Source organism: Jaculus jaculus, chromosome 2, assembly GCF_020740685.1.
Source record: "Jaculus jaculus isolate mJacJac1 chromosome 2, mJacJac1.mat.Y.cur, whole genome shotgun sequence".
Taxonomy (NCBI): Eukaryota; Metazoa; Chordata; class Mammalia; order Rodentia; family Dipodidae; genus Jaculus; species Jaculus jaculus.
The window spans coordinates 172,457,552-172,471,567 of record NC_059103.1 but is presented as its reverse complement, the minus strand read 5'-3'; the positions used below and the strand labels follow the sequence as shown (position 1 = coordinate 172,471,567).

General features: G+C 43.5%; 1 protein-coding gene across 1 annotated transcript in view; it reads right to left on the bottom strand.

Annotated features, from left to right (window-relative positions):
- Positions 1 to 14,016, bottom strand: part of Grhl2 (grainyhead like transcription factor 2) — a 177,976-nt gene that overhangs the window by 35,844 nt on the left and 128,116 nt on the right. Inside the window, exons 9-10 of the mRNA XM_045143555.1 lie at positions 4,916 to 5,003; positions 4,162 to 4,301 (exon numbers count right to left, since the gene is read on the bottom strand). Coding sequence (XP_044999490.1) covers positions 4,162 to 4,301; positions 4,916 to 5,003 — 228 coding nt within the window. The remainder of the gene's footprint in view (positions 1 to 4,161; positions 4,302 to 4,915; positions 5,004 to 14,016) is intronic.

Here is a 14,016-nt window from a genome sequence, read left to right as displayed (position 1 = left end):
TGAGGGCTGGAGAGATGGCCCAGTGGTTAAGGCGCTTAACTGTGAAGCCTAAAGACCAAGGTTCGATTTCCCCAGGAGCCACCTAAGACCGATGCACAAGGTGGCGCCTGCATCTGGAGTTAGTATGCACTGGCTAGTGGCCCTGGTGTGCACATTCTGTCTCTCTGTCTGCTTTTTTTCTCTCTTAAATAAGTAAATTAAGAAGAAAAAAAAAAAGAATTTCAGAGCTGGGCTTTAATCATCCCAGCACTCAGGAAGCAGAGATAGGCAGATTGCCATGAGTTCAAAGCCACCCTGAGACTCCATACTGAATTCCAGGTCAGCCTGAGCTAGTGTGAGACTCTACCTCAAAAAACCAAAAACCAAACACCAAAAACCAAAAAAAGGACTTTGAGGATCTGTGGGGAGGTGTTAACCATGATATCAGAGACTCTTGCTCAGGGCAGGAGGAAGGAGAGGCTCTCCTTGGGTTCAGGTACTTTGAAGAAGGCTGCAAAATACACGCTATCTAAAAGCTGATGCCTCCATGGACTACCATGTTCTCCATGTTCTACCAATCACTTGTCTTTTAAGGACATTCCAGACACAAGCAAAAGTGAACATCAGGATTTCAACATGAGGAATAAGACTAAAGGTCCTGTGTGCCTGCCCTGTGCATTCATTCCCTCACTAACTAGTTGTTTTGTTGTTGTTGTTGTTTTGTTTTGTTTTATTTAGGGCTGGAGAAGATAATTTAGTGGTTAAGGCATTTACCTGCAAGGCCAAAGGACCCGGGTTCTTTTCCCCAGGACCCACATAAGCCAGATGCACAAGGAGGTGCATGCGTCTGGAGTTTATTTGCAGTGGCTGGAGACCCTGACACACACACCTGGCACATTCTCTTTCCCCATCCTCCTTCCCTCCTCCTACCTTCTCTCTCTCTCTCCCAAATAAATAAATAAAATATATTTTTTAAACATACATTTTATTTAGCCATTTTAAAAAATATATTTTATTTAGCCAGGCAAGGCATGCTTTTAATCCCAGCACTCGGGAGGCAGAAGTAGGAGGATCACCATGAGTTCAAGGCCACCCTGAGACTGCATAGTGAATTCCAGGTCAGCCTGGACTAGAGTGAAACCCTACGTCATAAACAAAAACAACCAAGTGCCACATGTTCTCTCTCATATGTGGATCCTAGCTACAGATGATTGGGCTTCTGCGTGAGAATGAAAATACTTAGTAGCAGAGGCCAGTAAGTTAAAAAGGAGACATAAAGGGTGGAGAAAGGAAGGGAGGAGGGTACTTAATAGGTTGATATTGTATATATGTAAGTACAATGATTGAGATGGGGAGGTAATATGATGAAGAATGGAATTTCAAATGGGAAAGTGTGGGGGGGAATTAACATGGGATATTTTTTTATAATCATGGAAAATGCTAATAAAAATTTGAAAAAAAAAAGAAAAAAAAACAAAAACAACAACAACAACAAAATATTTATTTGAGAGAGAAACAGATAAAGAATGAGCATTCCAGGGCCTCTAGCCACTGTAAACAAACTCCAGACACATGCGCCGCCTTGTGCATCTGGCTTACATGGGTCCTGGGGAAAACCAAACCTGGGTCCTTTTGCTTTGCAGGCAAGCACCTCAACTGCTAAGCCACCTCTCTAGTCCGACTAACTAGTTTTTGATAATCCCCCGAAGAATATACCGATCAATATACCACGTGTGACTCGATGAGACGACAGGGAAGTGAATGGGGGACATGAGAACTGACAGTCAGAGATCGGTCCTGTGTCTGTAAGGTGAGCAAGAGTGGCGACGCCATGGGGGGAACAGGGGTGCCATCCTGGCTGCGAAGCTACAGAGCTGTGGCTGTGCCCTCGTCCAGAGCTGTGATGTGCCCGGTTCTCGCCACACTCTCGCTGCATGCTTCTCTCGCCGAGAATAAAGGTCTTCTGTCTCACTGTGTGGTACGCACAAGTGTGCTTGCTCATTGAATGTGTGTGTGCACGTGTGCACGTGAGAGCCACGGTCACTTCTAAGCCACAGCTGTCTGTCTGTCTCCTTCAGCTTCTGGACACTCTCCTCTTCCCACAAAAAGCAGCCAGGTGGCCACTGTCCCTTCCCTCTTCTAGGCAACTTCATTCTCCACAGGACAGCACAATGAAGCAGGCTCCCCCACTGACTTCCCCATGCTGAGCCTAAGGCCACACGGGAAACCCAAGAGTGCTGTAAGGGAGGCCTCCGGTGAGCAGGACTTACGGACACCATGGACCAGGGTGTGCCAACCCATTAGACTCCTTTGCAACTGTGAAGGCAACAAACTCTAAAGACTGCATTTTCCTCAGCCTAGGCTGAAAGCCCAGCTCTGGATACTGAGGGGCAAGTGAAGCCAGAGGACTGACCAGCCAGGTTGGGACACTGCTCCTCTTGAGATTCATTTACAGCTCTATTTCAGAGCAATCTGGCCGACCGAGTAGGTCAGACCATCAAAGTAGACATGGCACTGTATGCAGAATCATGACGGTAAACAGTACAGTTTAACTCAATTGATCCTCTTCTAAAAAATGAGAAGACCTCGTTCCCATAAAACCAAGGAGTAAGGACAGTATAAACCACCATATGCTTGGAAACTTTGAAAAAGTAGCTATTGGTTCTCCTTGCTGGACAAATTACAAAGTTCTTCCTTTCCCCTTGTGTCTTTGTTCCTACTGAACAAGACAAGGTGGGATTGTGACATTAGCTTTTAGTAGAAATGTGCTCTAAGAAAAGACTGTGAGTATTTTATGACCGTGTTACATTATCAACAGCCAAAAAAAAAAAAAAAAAGCAAAAAGCAGGTGACAACCCTTTGGTTGTTTAACTGCTTTGTCACATAATGAAATATCCCAGTGAACACTGGAGAATGAGACATTCTCCAGAAAGGGAGAGGCGAGCCAGTAACAGCCTTTCCTCTAGACCAAGGTCAGTTCTCAGGAGTGTCTGAGTCGGGGAGGAAGAGCTGGTGGAGAGTGTTCTCCTATTCCTCAAAGCAGGCCTTTCTATCCAAGGACTTTGGGTTCAGATGAAAACGAATTAATGTAAAAATAATAAAAGCCCAACTGGGATAGTGACAGACAATTCTGGATAATCCTTAAAAAAAATTGTATCACTTAAGGAAAACAATTACTAAAGACAAGGGGAAGGTAAATCAGCCTTTTCTCATAATCTCAGTAAAAATTGATTAAATAGGAAACCTTCAAAAACTAGGGCACTAACATTTATCAGTGAGTACGTAATTGGGCGGTCTTTTCTTTTTCCCTTCAAGTTCAGGTAGATTATCTAGGAGTGGAGGACAGAAACAAATGGGAACTCTACTTCTTATTTTCACTGAGCTTGTCATAGTTCCTACGTTTCCACATAGTTTTTCATAATTTAAATCTTTGTTGGCTGCATTATATTCCATCAACCTGTTGATTAAAATTATATCATTCCAGCCAGGCGTGGTGGCGCACGCCTTTAATCCCAACACTCGGGAGGCAGAGGTAGGAAGATCGCCGTGAGTTCAAGACCACCCTGAGACGACATAGTGAATTCCAGGTCAGCCTGGACTAGTGTGAGACCCTACCTTGAAAACCCAAAAATAAATAAAAAAAATAAATTAAAAAAAAATTATATCTTTCCTTTTACTTACAGATATAACCATGATAGGACTTGTTTTATTGTTTGCTTTTTTTTTTTAAAGCTTATCCACAGCCTACTTGTTCTTTTTAGGTAAGAAATTATTTACCAATTTGATGGGAACTGCTAATATATTACAGAAAGAAATTGCTAACAAGGTCATAGTTAATCAAAGAATTTTCCCCCTTCTAACTTAGGGATGTTACAGGTGCAGTTATATTACCCGCCATCAGGTGGCGCTGGGCTGCATGAGCAAATTCTGCCTGACAACGCTAATAAAAATCTACCTTTTCGTACAAGTGATCAGCCTTCTTCCTTTCTTCCCTTCGTCACACTTCACTAGTATGAGGCCGCTTTCTCGGTGCCTCTGCTAAGTCCTCTCCTCTCCTGAGATATTCTGGTCTATAAAAATCCCTGTTCCTAGGAGGCGACACTGCCTTTCCGCTAATGAATGGAAGGTAGAATGATCATCTCTGCATGAGGTTTCTTAGGTAAGTATGCGTAAGAGCCTTACCTGTCCAGTCCTCTGTAGGTTTGCAAAGTGGACGTCGGGGATGAAGAGGACGGGCTGGGAGTGCAGGTCGGGCATGGTCTTGAAGTAGGTGATATCACTCTTCTTCTGTAAAGGCATGGCGGCCAACTTCCCGTCAGAGGCTGGACGCGACCACAAAACCCGGAAGCGACAGGGTTATGCACGACTGAGAACTCTCAACTACCGGCCCTGTCTTAGCCACAGGTCATGTCTTTCTCCCACCAAAGCTTTCTCTGGCCCTCAGTGTGCATGCACTTTAAAAAGTCATCCTCCAGGCTGGGCGTGGTGGCGCGCGCCTTTAATCCCAGCACTCGGGAGGCAGAGGTTGGGAGGACCATCGTGAGTTCGAGGCCACCCTGAGACTCCATAGTGAATTCCAGGTCAGCCTGAGCTAGAGTGAAACCCTACCTCGAAAAAAACAAAAAAACAAAACAAAAGTCATCCTCCAAACCTCCAATAAAAAGAACATGGACTTCTAGGGAGCATTGGACATGGAGAAGGGCCCCTCTATATCATCCTGTCCCCACCCCCCCCCCGTGTGGGTCCTGGAGTCTTTATCTGCAGGAGGATGTTGGTCTCCAGATTACAAAATACATCATGCTTTTCATAGGGACGGTCACCCTCTCTCCTCTACCAACACCTTGCCCATCTGCACTTTGCCCTGAAATCCATCTGTCACCCCGAGGGACCCCCACCCCCTCGCACTGAAGTCGGGGCCCTGAGCTTGGGGACTCACAGTTGTTGCACTGGGCTTGGGATGACTGGCCTTTGCCTTTCTTCCTGTTCTGCTTTCTCTCCTCATCTCGGATTTTTCTTTCTGCTCCCTGGTAGAGAAAAACACACAGGCCAAACCAGGCGTGTTATTGGAACATGCAACGATATTGCCACACACGAAAACCGCGTGGGTGCGGGTGTGAAAGTCAACAGGAGGAGGCTGGGAAGCCCAGTTTCACGCCCCACTGAGAACATGGAGTCGACGCACTGTACTTCTGCCCTGTGAGTGATCCCACCTCTCCCACATTTTCTCTCTCTCACTCTCTCTCGTCTATTTAAAGAACTTTAGTTTTGAGCCCATATGGAAAGAACAGACCCAGTTCTTTAATCCAATAGTGCCAGCTAAGTAGCTAGTGATTATGATGAAATGTCCTAAGATGAAGCACTGACCCATGAAATCCATCCTAGACACAGACAGGGCTCAGAGGGTTGACTTTGCCTTCCCTATAAAACGTTGCCTTTGGGGCTGGAGAGATGGCACAGCGGTTAAGCGCTTACCTGTGAAGCCTAAGGACCCCGGTTCAAGGTTTGATTCCCCAGGACCCACATAAGCCAGAAGTACAAGGTGGTGCATGCATCTGGAGTTCGTTTGCAGTGGCTGAAGGCCCTGGTGTGCTCATTCTCTCTCTCTCTCCCTGCCTCTTTCTCTTTCTGTCTGTCACTCTCAAATAAATAAAAATAAACAAAAAATTTTTTTTAAGTTTCCTTTGCTTGGTATTATGAACTTTAAAAGATCAGTATGCTATGAGAAGTGAAGGAGGGTGTTCTTTTAGTCTGTGAGCACGCAGAGATGTGGGATAACTTTGTACAGGCAATTATGACTTGTTTCCATATCAGTATTTTCCTATGTTCTTAAGGATGGTGCCCAGTCAACCAACTAGAAAGACGTTTTGTCTATTTGCTTCCTTTTTGTACTTCTGTTCTTTGTAATCTGACTGCTTTGTGGACTCCTCCTGCCAAAATACTAACCTTTACCTTGCTAACTAAAGTTGATTATCACCTTAATAACCCTTTCCTTCGGAGCCCGTAGCCATTCTGTAGTTACCTCTTCTTGATTATTTGTTAACTCATTTTCCTTTTCTTTCTTACTTTTTATTTAAAAAAAAATTTGTTTATTTTATTTATTTGAGAGTGACAGACAGAGAGAAAGAGGCAGTTAGAGAGAGAGAATGGGCACACCAGAGCTTCCAGCCACTGCAAATGAACTCCAGACACGTGTGCCCTCTTGTGCATCTGGCTAACGTGGGTCCTGGGGAATTGGGCCTCGAACTGGGGTCCTTAGGCTTCACAGGCAAATGCTTAACTGCTAATCTATCTTTCTAGCCCTTTCTTTCATTTTTTTTTTTTTTGAGACATGTAGGTCCATCTCATGTAGCCCAGGCTGACCTCCAACTCATGTAGCTGAGAATGACCCTGAACTTCTGGTCTTCCTGCCTCTGAAGTGAGAATTTTGGGGTTCCTTGCCAACATAACAATATGCCAATACACCAATAAATTTAGGGTCACTGGATTCTTGTTTTAAGAATTTAAAGAATTGAAATCTATAGAGCGAAGGGTAAGGTTTGGAGGGACGTTATTAGATTAAGAGAAGAAAGCGCAAAGGGCTCCTGCCATTGCAGAGTTGGGGGGTAGCGAGCCCATGGGGGAGTAGCTGTGGGGGTTCTCCCCTCCTCCTGGTCTGAGACGAGGGAAGCTTGTCAGAACCTGGAAGTTCAGGCCAGACAGGAAAGAGCTTGTCCGGGACCACACATCTATTTACAACCTTACTGTGGTGGGTTTTACCTTCAGGCTCAGGTGAGCCTGAGAGACAGCTGATTGGTCTGGGCTGGGCTAGACATTGGCTCAGGAAGTGGCCAGCCATGATGTCAAGCTCCGAGGGCTGAACTTGACCAACCACAATGTCAGGGTGAGATTTAAATTCTAGGAAAGGATGGGCTGAGGTTATTTGTGGAAAACAGAGCTAGAGAATTCCTCTAGGCTAGAGATAAGGAGGAACCAGCTTCTCTGATCTCTAGCAAAGCGGAGATGGCTAGGACAGACGCAAGGACATTCTTACTGTTACTATCAGGGGCCCAGTCACCCTCACTGCCTCACGTCCACCTCCCAAGTGCGTAATTACAGGTGTGCTCCAAGACAACATGCCCAGTTTATGGGCAATACTGGAGATTGAACCTGGGGCTTTACTAGGCAAGCGCTTCACCAACGGAGCCATGTCTCCAGGCCCTCATTTGCCTCTTCTGATCACCAAATACAGATGTCTCAGCACAGTTTACTCCTGCCATAGCTCCAGTCTTGCTTAGGGAGAGTTCATCTGCACCCTGCTTTCACAGTGCCCCAGACAGGTGATGTGCACAGGACACTCTGAGGCTAAATTTCTTCCCAAGGTCCAAATTTATTGCTCCTGCTTCTCTGAGTAGCTGATTCGAGGAACGTGACATACATGTACCACCACCATTCAGCCCTTTAAAAAGTCCTTTCAAATCATCACACACAAAAGACAGGTGTGACAAGACGTTTGTAATCCCCTAGGCTGGGGCTATCCAGCATAGCTGATAAAGAGTTTGCCTCCCATGCAGGAAGCTCTGGGTTCGATTTCCGACACCACACCAACCAGGTCTAGTGGCACAAGCCGGCAATCCCAGCACTTTGAAGTGGAACCAAGAGGATCAGAAGTTCAAGGTCATTTTTGGCTACATAGAAATTTGAAGATAGGGCTGGAGAGATGGTGTAGCCGTTAAGGCGATTTGCCTGCAAAGCCAAAGGATCCAGGTTCCATCCTCCAGGTCCCACATAAGCCAGATGCACAAGGTGGTGCATGAGTCTGGAGTTCATTTGCAGCAGCTGGAGATCCTGGCACACCCATTCTCTTTCTCTCTCTTTCCCTTTCTCTCTCTCTCAAATAAATTAAAAAAAAAATTTTTTTTTAAAGTAAAGAAATTTGTAGATGGCCTGGGATACATGAGACCCTGCCTCAAAACAAAAAATAATGCCCTGTGTAAAAAAAGGAAAATCAAAAAGGCAAAATCAAACTGGTGAAAATACTTGAGCAATAAAATATCACATAAATTGTCAATATATTCAAATTCAGAAAAAAAGAATGACATTAATAGAAAAGTAGAGAAAGAATACGAAATAATTCACAGGAAAAGACACAAATAGTTTGAATGAGATATGCTTTTTTGGTTATTAAGTTGGCTCTTTAAAAAAGCAGACTCCGAATAAAAATTTTTTAAGGTGGAGGGTGGGCTGGGGAGATGGCTCAGCAGTTGAGGCGCTCGCCTGCAAGACCTAATGACCTGTGTTCAATTCCCTGTCGCCCCTGTAAAGCCAGGTGCACAAAGTGGTGCATGCATCTGGAGTTTGTTTGCCAAAGCTAGAGGCCCTGGTGCTCCCATTCATTCTCTCTCTACTTGCAAATAAATAAAAATAAATTTAAAAAGCAGAGCCTCAATTCTGATGGAAGCCACGGCACAATGCAGACACGTGATCAACACAGGCGTCAAAAGGAGATGATAGCCCTGACTTCATGCCAGGAGCTGCTAAGCGCTTTATATACATGGGGCTCAGAAAATTACGGTATGTTTATCCAAGTCATTTGCATATACATTTTTATGTCAGAAACTACGCACAGGAATTCTACTTTGTCCTACTTACCACTGAGGTGAGTGGGGATCTTACTGTGTTTCACTTCATGCTCTGAGTTGTCATGGATACTTGTAGCACATGGGAATTCATAGCAAGAGGGACAGAATATGGAAACGTTGAAATGCTGACATTACAAGATTCCTTGAGGTAGATTAAGATTTTGGTGGTGCACGCCTTTAATCTCAGCACTGGGGAGGCAGAGGTAGGAGGCCACCCTGAGACTACATAGTGAATTCCAGGTTAGCCTGGAGCGAGAGCAAGAGCCTACCTCAAAAAAACCAGAAAAAAAAAAAAAAAAGATTTTATAGAGTCCTTATGTTTAAATAACATGTCATATTTCACAAAACAATGTATTAAATCCCCTGGTAATACCTTGTTCAAATCAATGTGAAAAAGAAGCATGCAAAAGGATCTCCAAAATATCTGTTTGTAATGGGAAATGGTATTCACTTTGTCAGACCCATACAAGGCACTTTCCTATGTGTTGGAAGCTCTGTACAATATTGTTTTTAATAGAAATGTGCATTTGTATTATCTATCTATACAAATTATAACTTACTCAATCCATACCCCTAGGTTGGACAAGAAATTTTACTTTTTAATTAGTAGTCAATTTTTAAATTGTTAATTTCATATAAAAGAAAAAAATTGTCAGATTGGATAATTCTAAGATATTTTATTTTTAAATGAGTGTTTTATTTCCATGAGGAATATGTATGGAATTAATGTGTTTCAAGACTTATTCCTGTTTAGTACATATTTTTAGAAAATAAAGTCACTTGCTTATCTTACAGGCATTCTTTCATATGCTAAACCCAAAAGATTAACATAAAATGTAGAGAAGATCTTTGTGGAGCACAGCCTTCATACTACTTCTGCACAAAGAATTTGCCAGAATGCAAGGACAAAACAACAATTCTCACAGTATCCACTCTTGGAAATTTCTCTTAGAAGAACCACAATTATCACTTCTAAAATCAAGTTTATGGCTTCACGATGACCCAGGGAAACATTAATACATTCAATAAAGATTGAAAAATATTTGCCCCATGAAGACGTTCCATGAAACAATTTACTTCCTAGGACTATTTGTGACCTGAGACTTCTAGAAAATATTACTTCGACACACATCAAAGTGAGAAAATGTCTAGTTCTTCCTGAAAAGTACAATTTGTTACAAAGACCAAAATTATCAACTGCAAATAACTTCCCTTCCTCGATGTTCATTCACTACAGTGTTAAATCTGAAAAATATAACTGAAGAGTTCCCAAATATATTGAGATCATTTTTGCCAACACTAAAGAAGAGATGGTTAACTTTGTTTTATTTATTTATTTATTTTCTGGGGCTGGGGATAGAGGTAGTTAACTTTGTCTTTTTTTCCTCCCTGGGGCATGGGGGTGGGGGTGGTTGAGGCAGAGTCTCACTCTAGCCCATGCTAATTGGGAATTCATTCTGTAGTTCCAGGCTGGCCTCAGACTCATAGCAATCCTCCCATTTCTGCCTTTTTATTTAATACTTGAATTTTTATTTTAAGAATGTAGCTTTATTTCTCAAACTTTGTGCAATATGTGAATAATGTCTGCAGTAAGAGATGAGAGAAGTAAGTTAATAGACCTTGTGATTACTCCCAAGTCTTTATCTGAGGAGTTGCATCAACAGAACATGAGCCTGCATTTCAGTGGAAGTTTCAGAATGCCCAGACACTCAGGGAAGGTCATTATTTTCATCTGCAAGTTCACAGGTGTATGAATTAGAAGAAATACTGGAGAACTATGAATAATGCAGAATCCCATCTGTTTAAGTGAGACTCTAGACTGTGACTGGAAAGTTTACGCATTTCGAGTGGAATCGCTTCTTACTGCTTTCTGCGAGAAGAGAATCCAAGCGAAGCTTTTGCATTTATGCATTTAGTTGAAACGAACGAAAATAAAAATTTTCTCTTATTGCTCTTCTTCAACTCTCAGGTGTGAATTTTGCCTCGGTTTTGAAAATAGAGCTACAATATGGCAACAAATTAAAACAAAAGCCTATCAAGGACTGGAGAGATGGCTTAGCTGGTTAGGGCACTTGCCTGAAAAGCCTAGGGACCCAGGTTTGATTACCCAGTATCCATGTAAACCAGATGCACAAGGTGACATAGGCATTTGGAGTTCCTTTGCAGTGGCTACAGGCCCTGGCACACACATTCTCTCTACATATCTGCCTCTTTCTCTCTCCCTCTCTCTCTAATAAATAAATAAAATAAAAAATATATTTTTAAAGCTTAACAAAGAAACTGACTGCATTTACAGTTCCTCCTAATATTTGTCTCCTGACCCCACCCCATACCATCAGGATGTATAATAACTTGATATTAGTTACTTAGAATCAATTCCCAACATCCCCCAACAACTTTTCTTCCATATTTAAAATAGAATGATGGAGTTTGAGAAATGGGTTAGCAGTTAAGGTGCTTGCCTGCAAAGCCAAGGGACCCAGGTTCAATTCCTCAGGACCCACGTAAGCCAGATGCACATGGGGGCGCACATGTTTGTTTGCAGTGGCTAAAGGCTCTGCAGTACCCATTCTCTCTCCCTCTATCTGCCCCCCTCTCTCAAATAAATAAATAAAGTGCCTTAAAATAGAGCTATAAGAAATGCCATCTACTTTCTGGTTGGCAAAGTGTTAACATGATTCTGTCTGGCTTTAGCTCATGTTTTCAAACATGCCCACACACGTAAGTGGTTCCCAGCCACTGTCCCCTTGCTGCGGACGACCCTTCATCATGGCCTCAGGAGAAACTCTTGCCATCTCTCACTTAGAGGCAAAGTTGCAATGAATGTGAATTTACAACAGATATTTACAAACAGGAGGTATAACCGCTCCTTTTACCCTTAGCTTCTTATGGTCCCTCTAATTCTAGGGCATGGGTTAACAACAATATAACATCCTCCTTTCTTCAAGTTTTGTTCTGTTTTGTCTTGGTTTTTTTTTTTCTTTAGTGCTTATTTCATCAATATTGTCGAATACGGCAATTTTATGAGCACCCTTTCTCTCTTTCCGCTTTCCCACTTCCAGTCTCTCTATCCCATCCCTCTCTCCCCTTCTTCTTGCCTGTATTACATCCATGAAGTAAATCTCTTCCCTTTTTCCAGATAATCCAAAAGACAGGAATAAAGTGAGCGAATTTTAGTTATTTAAATACTATCATGTAATGTGTATCTGTTGAAAGTATTTCTTTTTTATATTATTTATTTATTCATTTGAGAAAGAAGCAGAGAGAGAATGGGCACACCAGGACATCTAGCCACTGCAAACAAACTCCACCTTCATGCGGCCCCTTGTGCTTACGTGGGTCCTGGAGAATCGAACGGGGATCCTTTGGCTTTGCAGGCAAACACCTTAACTGCTAAGCCATCTCTCCAGGCCCTGTTGAAAGTCTTTCTTAACATTTAATATGCTGAATAACAACAACAGTGTTGGGGGGGGGGGGTCTGAGGAGACAGCTCAGCAGGTGAGAGCACTGGCTGCTGGTTTTTACAAAGCTGCTATCTTACCATCACCCCAGCTTCAGGCCTGCTCTGCCAAAGGCCTGAAAGTATGAGGGCCAGAGGGGTTCGGCTCCACAGCACCCACCTAAAAAACTGGGCATGGCCACTCTAGTCCTGGGGGTGAGGGGGTGGGGGAGAGAGAAGGTGATGATGGAATGGTGATAAACAGCAGCTCTGGATTGATGGAGAGACTCCATCTCAAGGAAATACAACTGATTGTTTTTTGTTTGGTTTCAAGACTGCCCTGGCTGTTGTTGAGGTGGAATGATCATTCTACTCTCTTGGGTAGAAGCAGTTAGTTAGTTATTCATTAGCTTTAGGACTGTGAGCTGCCAAATAGATGCATCTTACCCACAGCTCCTCCACTTTTCCACAGTCAGACTTGGGCCCAGTGGCTATGTCTTCTGACTCATGTGTATTTACCAGCAATGTACAGGCAGACTCAAGTGGCCTCTGTGTCATGGAGAACATGTGCCTGCCCCTCAGGTGTGCATCACTGCTCTCGGGCTGGGTAATTGGCACTCACTGAAGTCATCCCAGGCTGGAAAGCTGTTGCGCTTCTAGGGACATTCACGGCAGACTGTGTGTCCCTATACCCCTTGCAGTTCTGGTCACCGTGTTTTCCCTCTCTCTTCTCTTGGCTCCCTCTGCCTTTTGTTGCTGCTCTCAGCTCCCAGGAGCCATTATTCCCAATGCTCTAGCACAGCCTTTCCAGAACGTTCAGGCACCTTAATACAACAGACTGTGGCACGTTGAAGTGTGGCAGGCCACAGGGACTAGTTACTAGCCTATTTCCTTTCTCTTTCCCAACAGTGTCCTGTTAATACCTATAGGCAGCTGGTCAGCTTGTTTTACTTTTCATATATCCTCCCCAGCTCCTAAATAATCTTACCATATGGCTGGAGAGATGGCTTAGTGGTTAAGCGCTTGCCTGTGAAGCCTAAGGACCCCGGTTCGAGGCTCGGTTCCCCAGGTCCCATGTTAGCCAGATGCACAAGGGGGCGCACGCGTCTGGAGTTCGTTTGCAGAGGCTGTGAAGCCCTGGTGCGCCCATTCTCTCTCTCTCTCTCTCTCTCTCTCTGCCTCTTTCTCTCTCTGTCACTCTCAAATAAATAAATTAAAAAAAAAAAATCTTACCATATCCACAGCGTCACACTGTAGGCTACGGTCTTTCCATCACTCACAGGTAGAGTTACCTGTGAGTTCACTTTTGACTGAATACACATCCATCCACACTTTTGTAAGTTACCAGTATTTTACAGTCATTATCTCAAGTTTATTCTCTACTGGATATCTACCTGAAGAAGGAATGTTCCCTGGACTGGGGGCGGGGTTGTTGGTGTTCACACGTTTCCTTTGTTTGGGGTTTGTGGTTGTCAGAAGTCTTCATATCTGAAGGTTAATATGGCTGGGCATAAAATCCTTGGTCACGGGCTAGAGAGATGGCTTAGCGGTTAAGCGCTTGCCTGTGAAGCCTAAGGACCCTGGTTCGAGGCTCGATTCCCCAGGACCCACATTAGCCAAATGTGCAAGGGAGCGTGAGCATCTGGAGTTTGTTTGAAGTGGCTGGAGGCCCTGGCGCGCCCATTCTCTCTTTGTATCTGCCTCTTCCTCTCTCTGTCTGTTGCTCTCAAATAAATAAATGATAAACAAAAAAAAATTTTTTTAAATCCTTGGTCACATTTACTTTATATGATTGAATATTTTCTCCTGATACCATGTTACTATTGAAAAATTTCCCTATGAGTACCTAAATATGTTTTATTTTCTTTACTTAGCTGCCCAAAGAATATGTTCCCATTTTTAAAAATTTTTTTTGTTTTTATTTGTTTATTTGAGAGCGACAGACAGAGAGAGGAAGAGGCAGATAGAGAGAGAGAATGG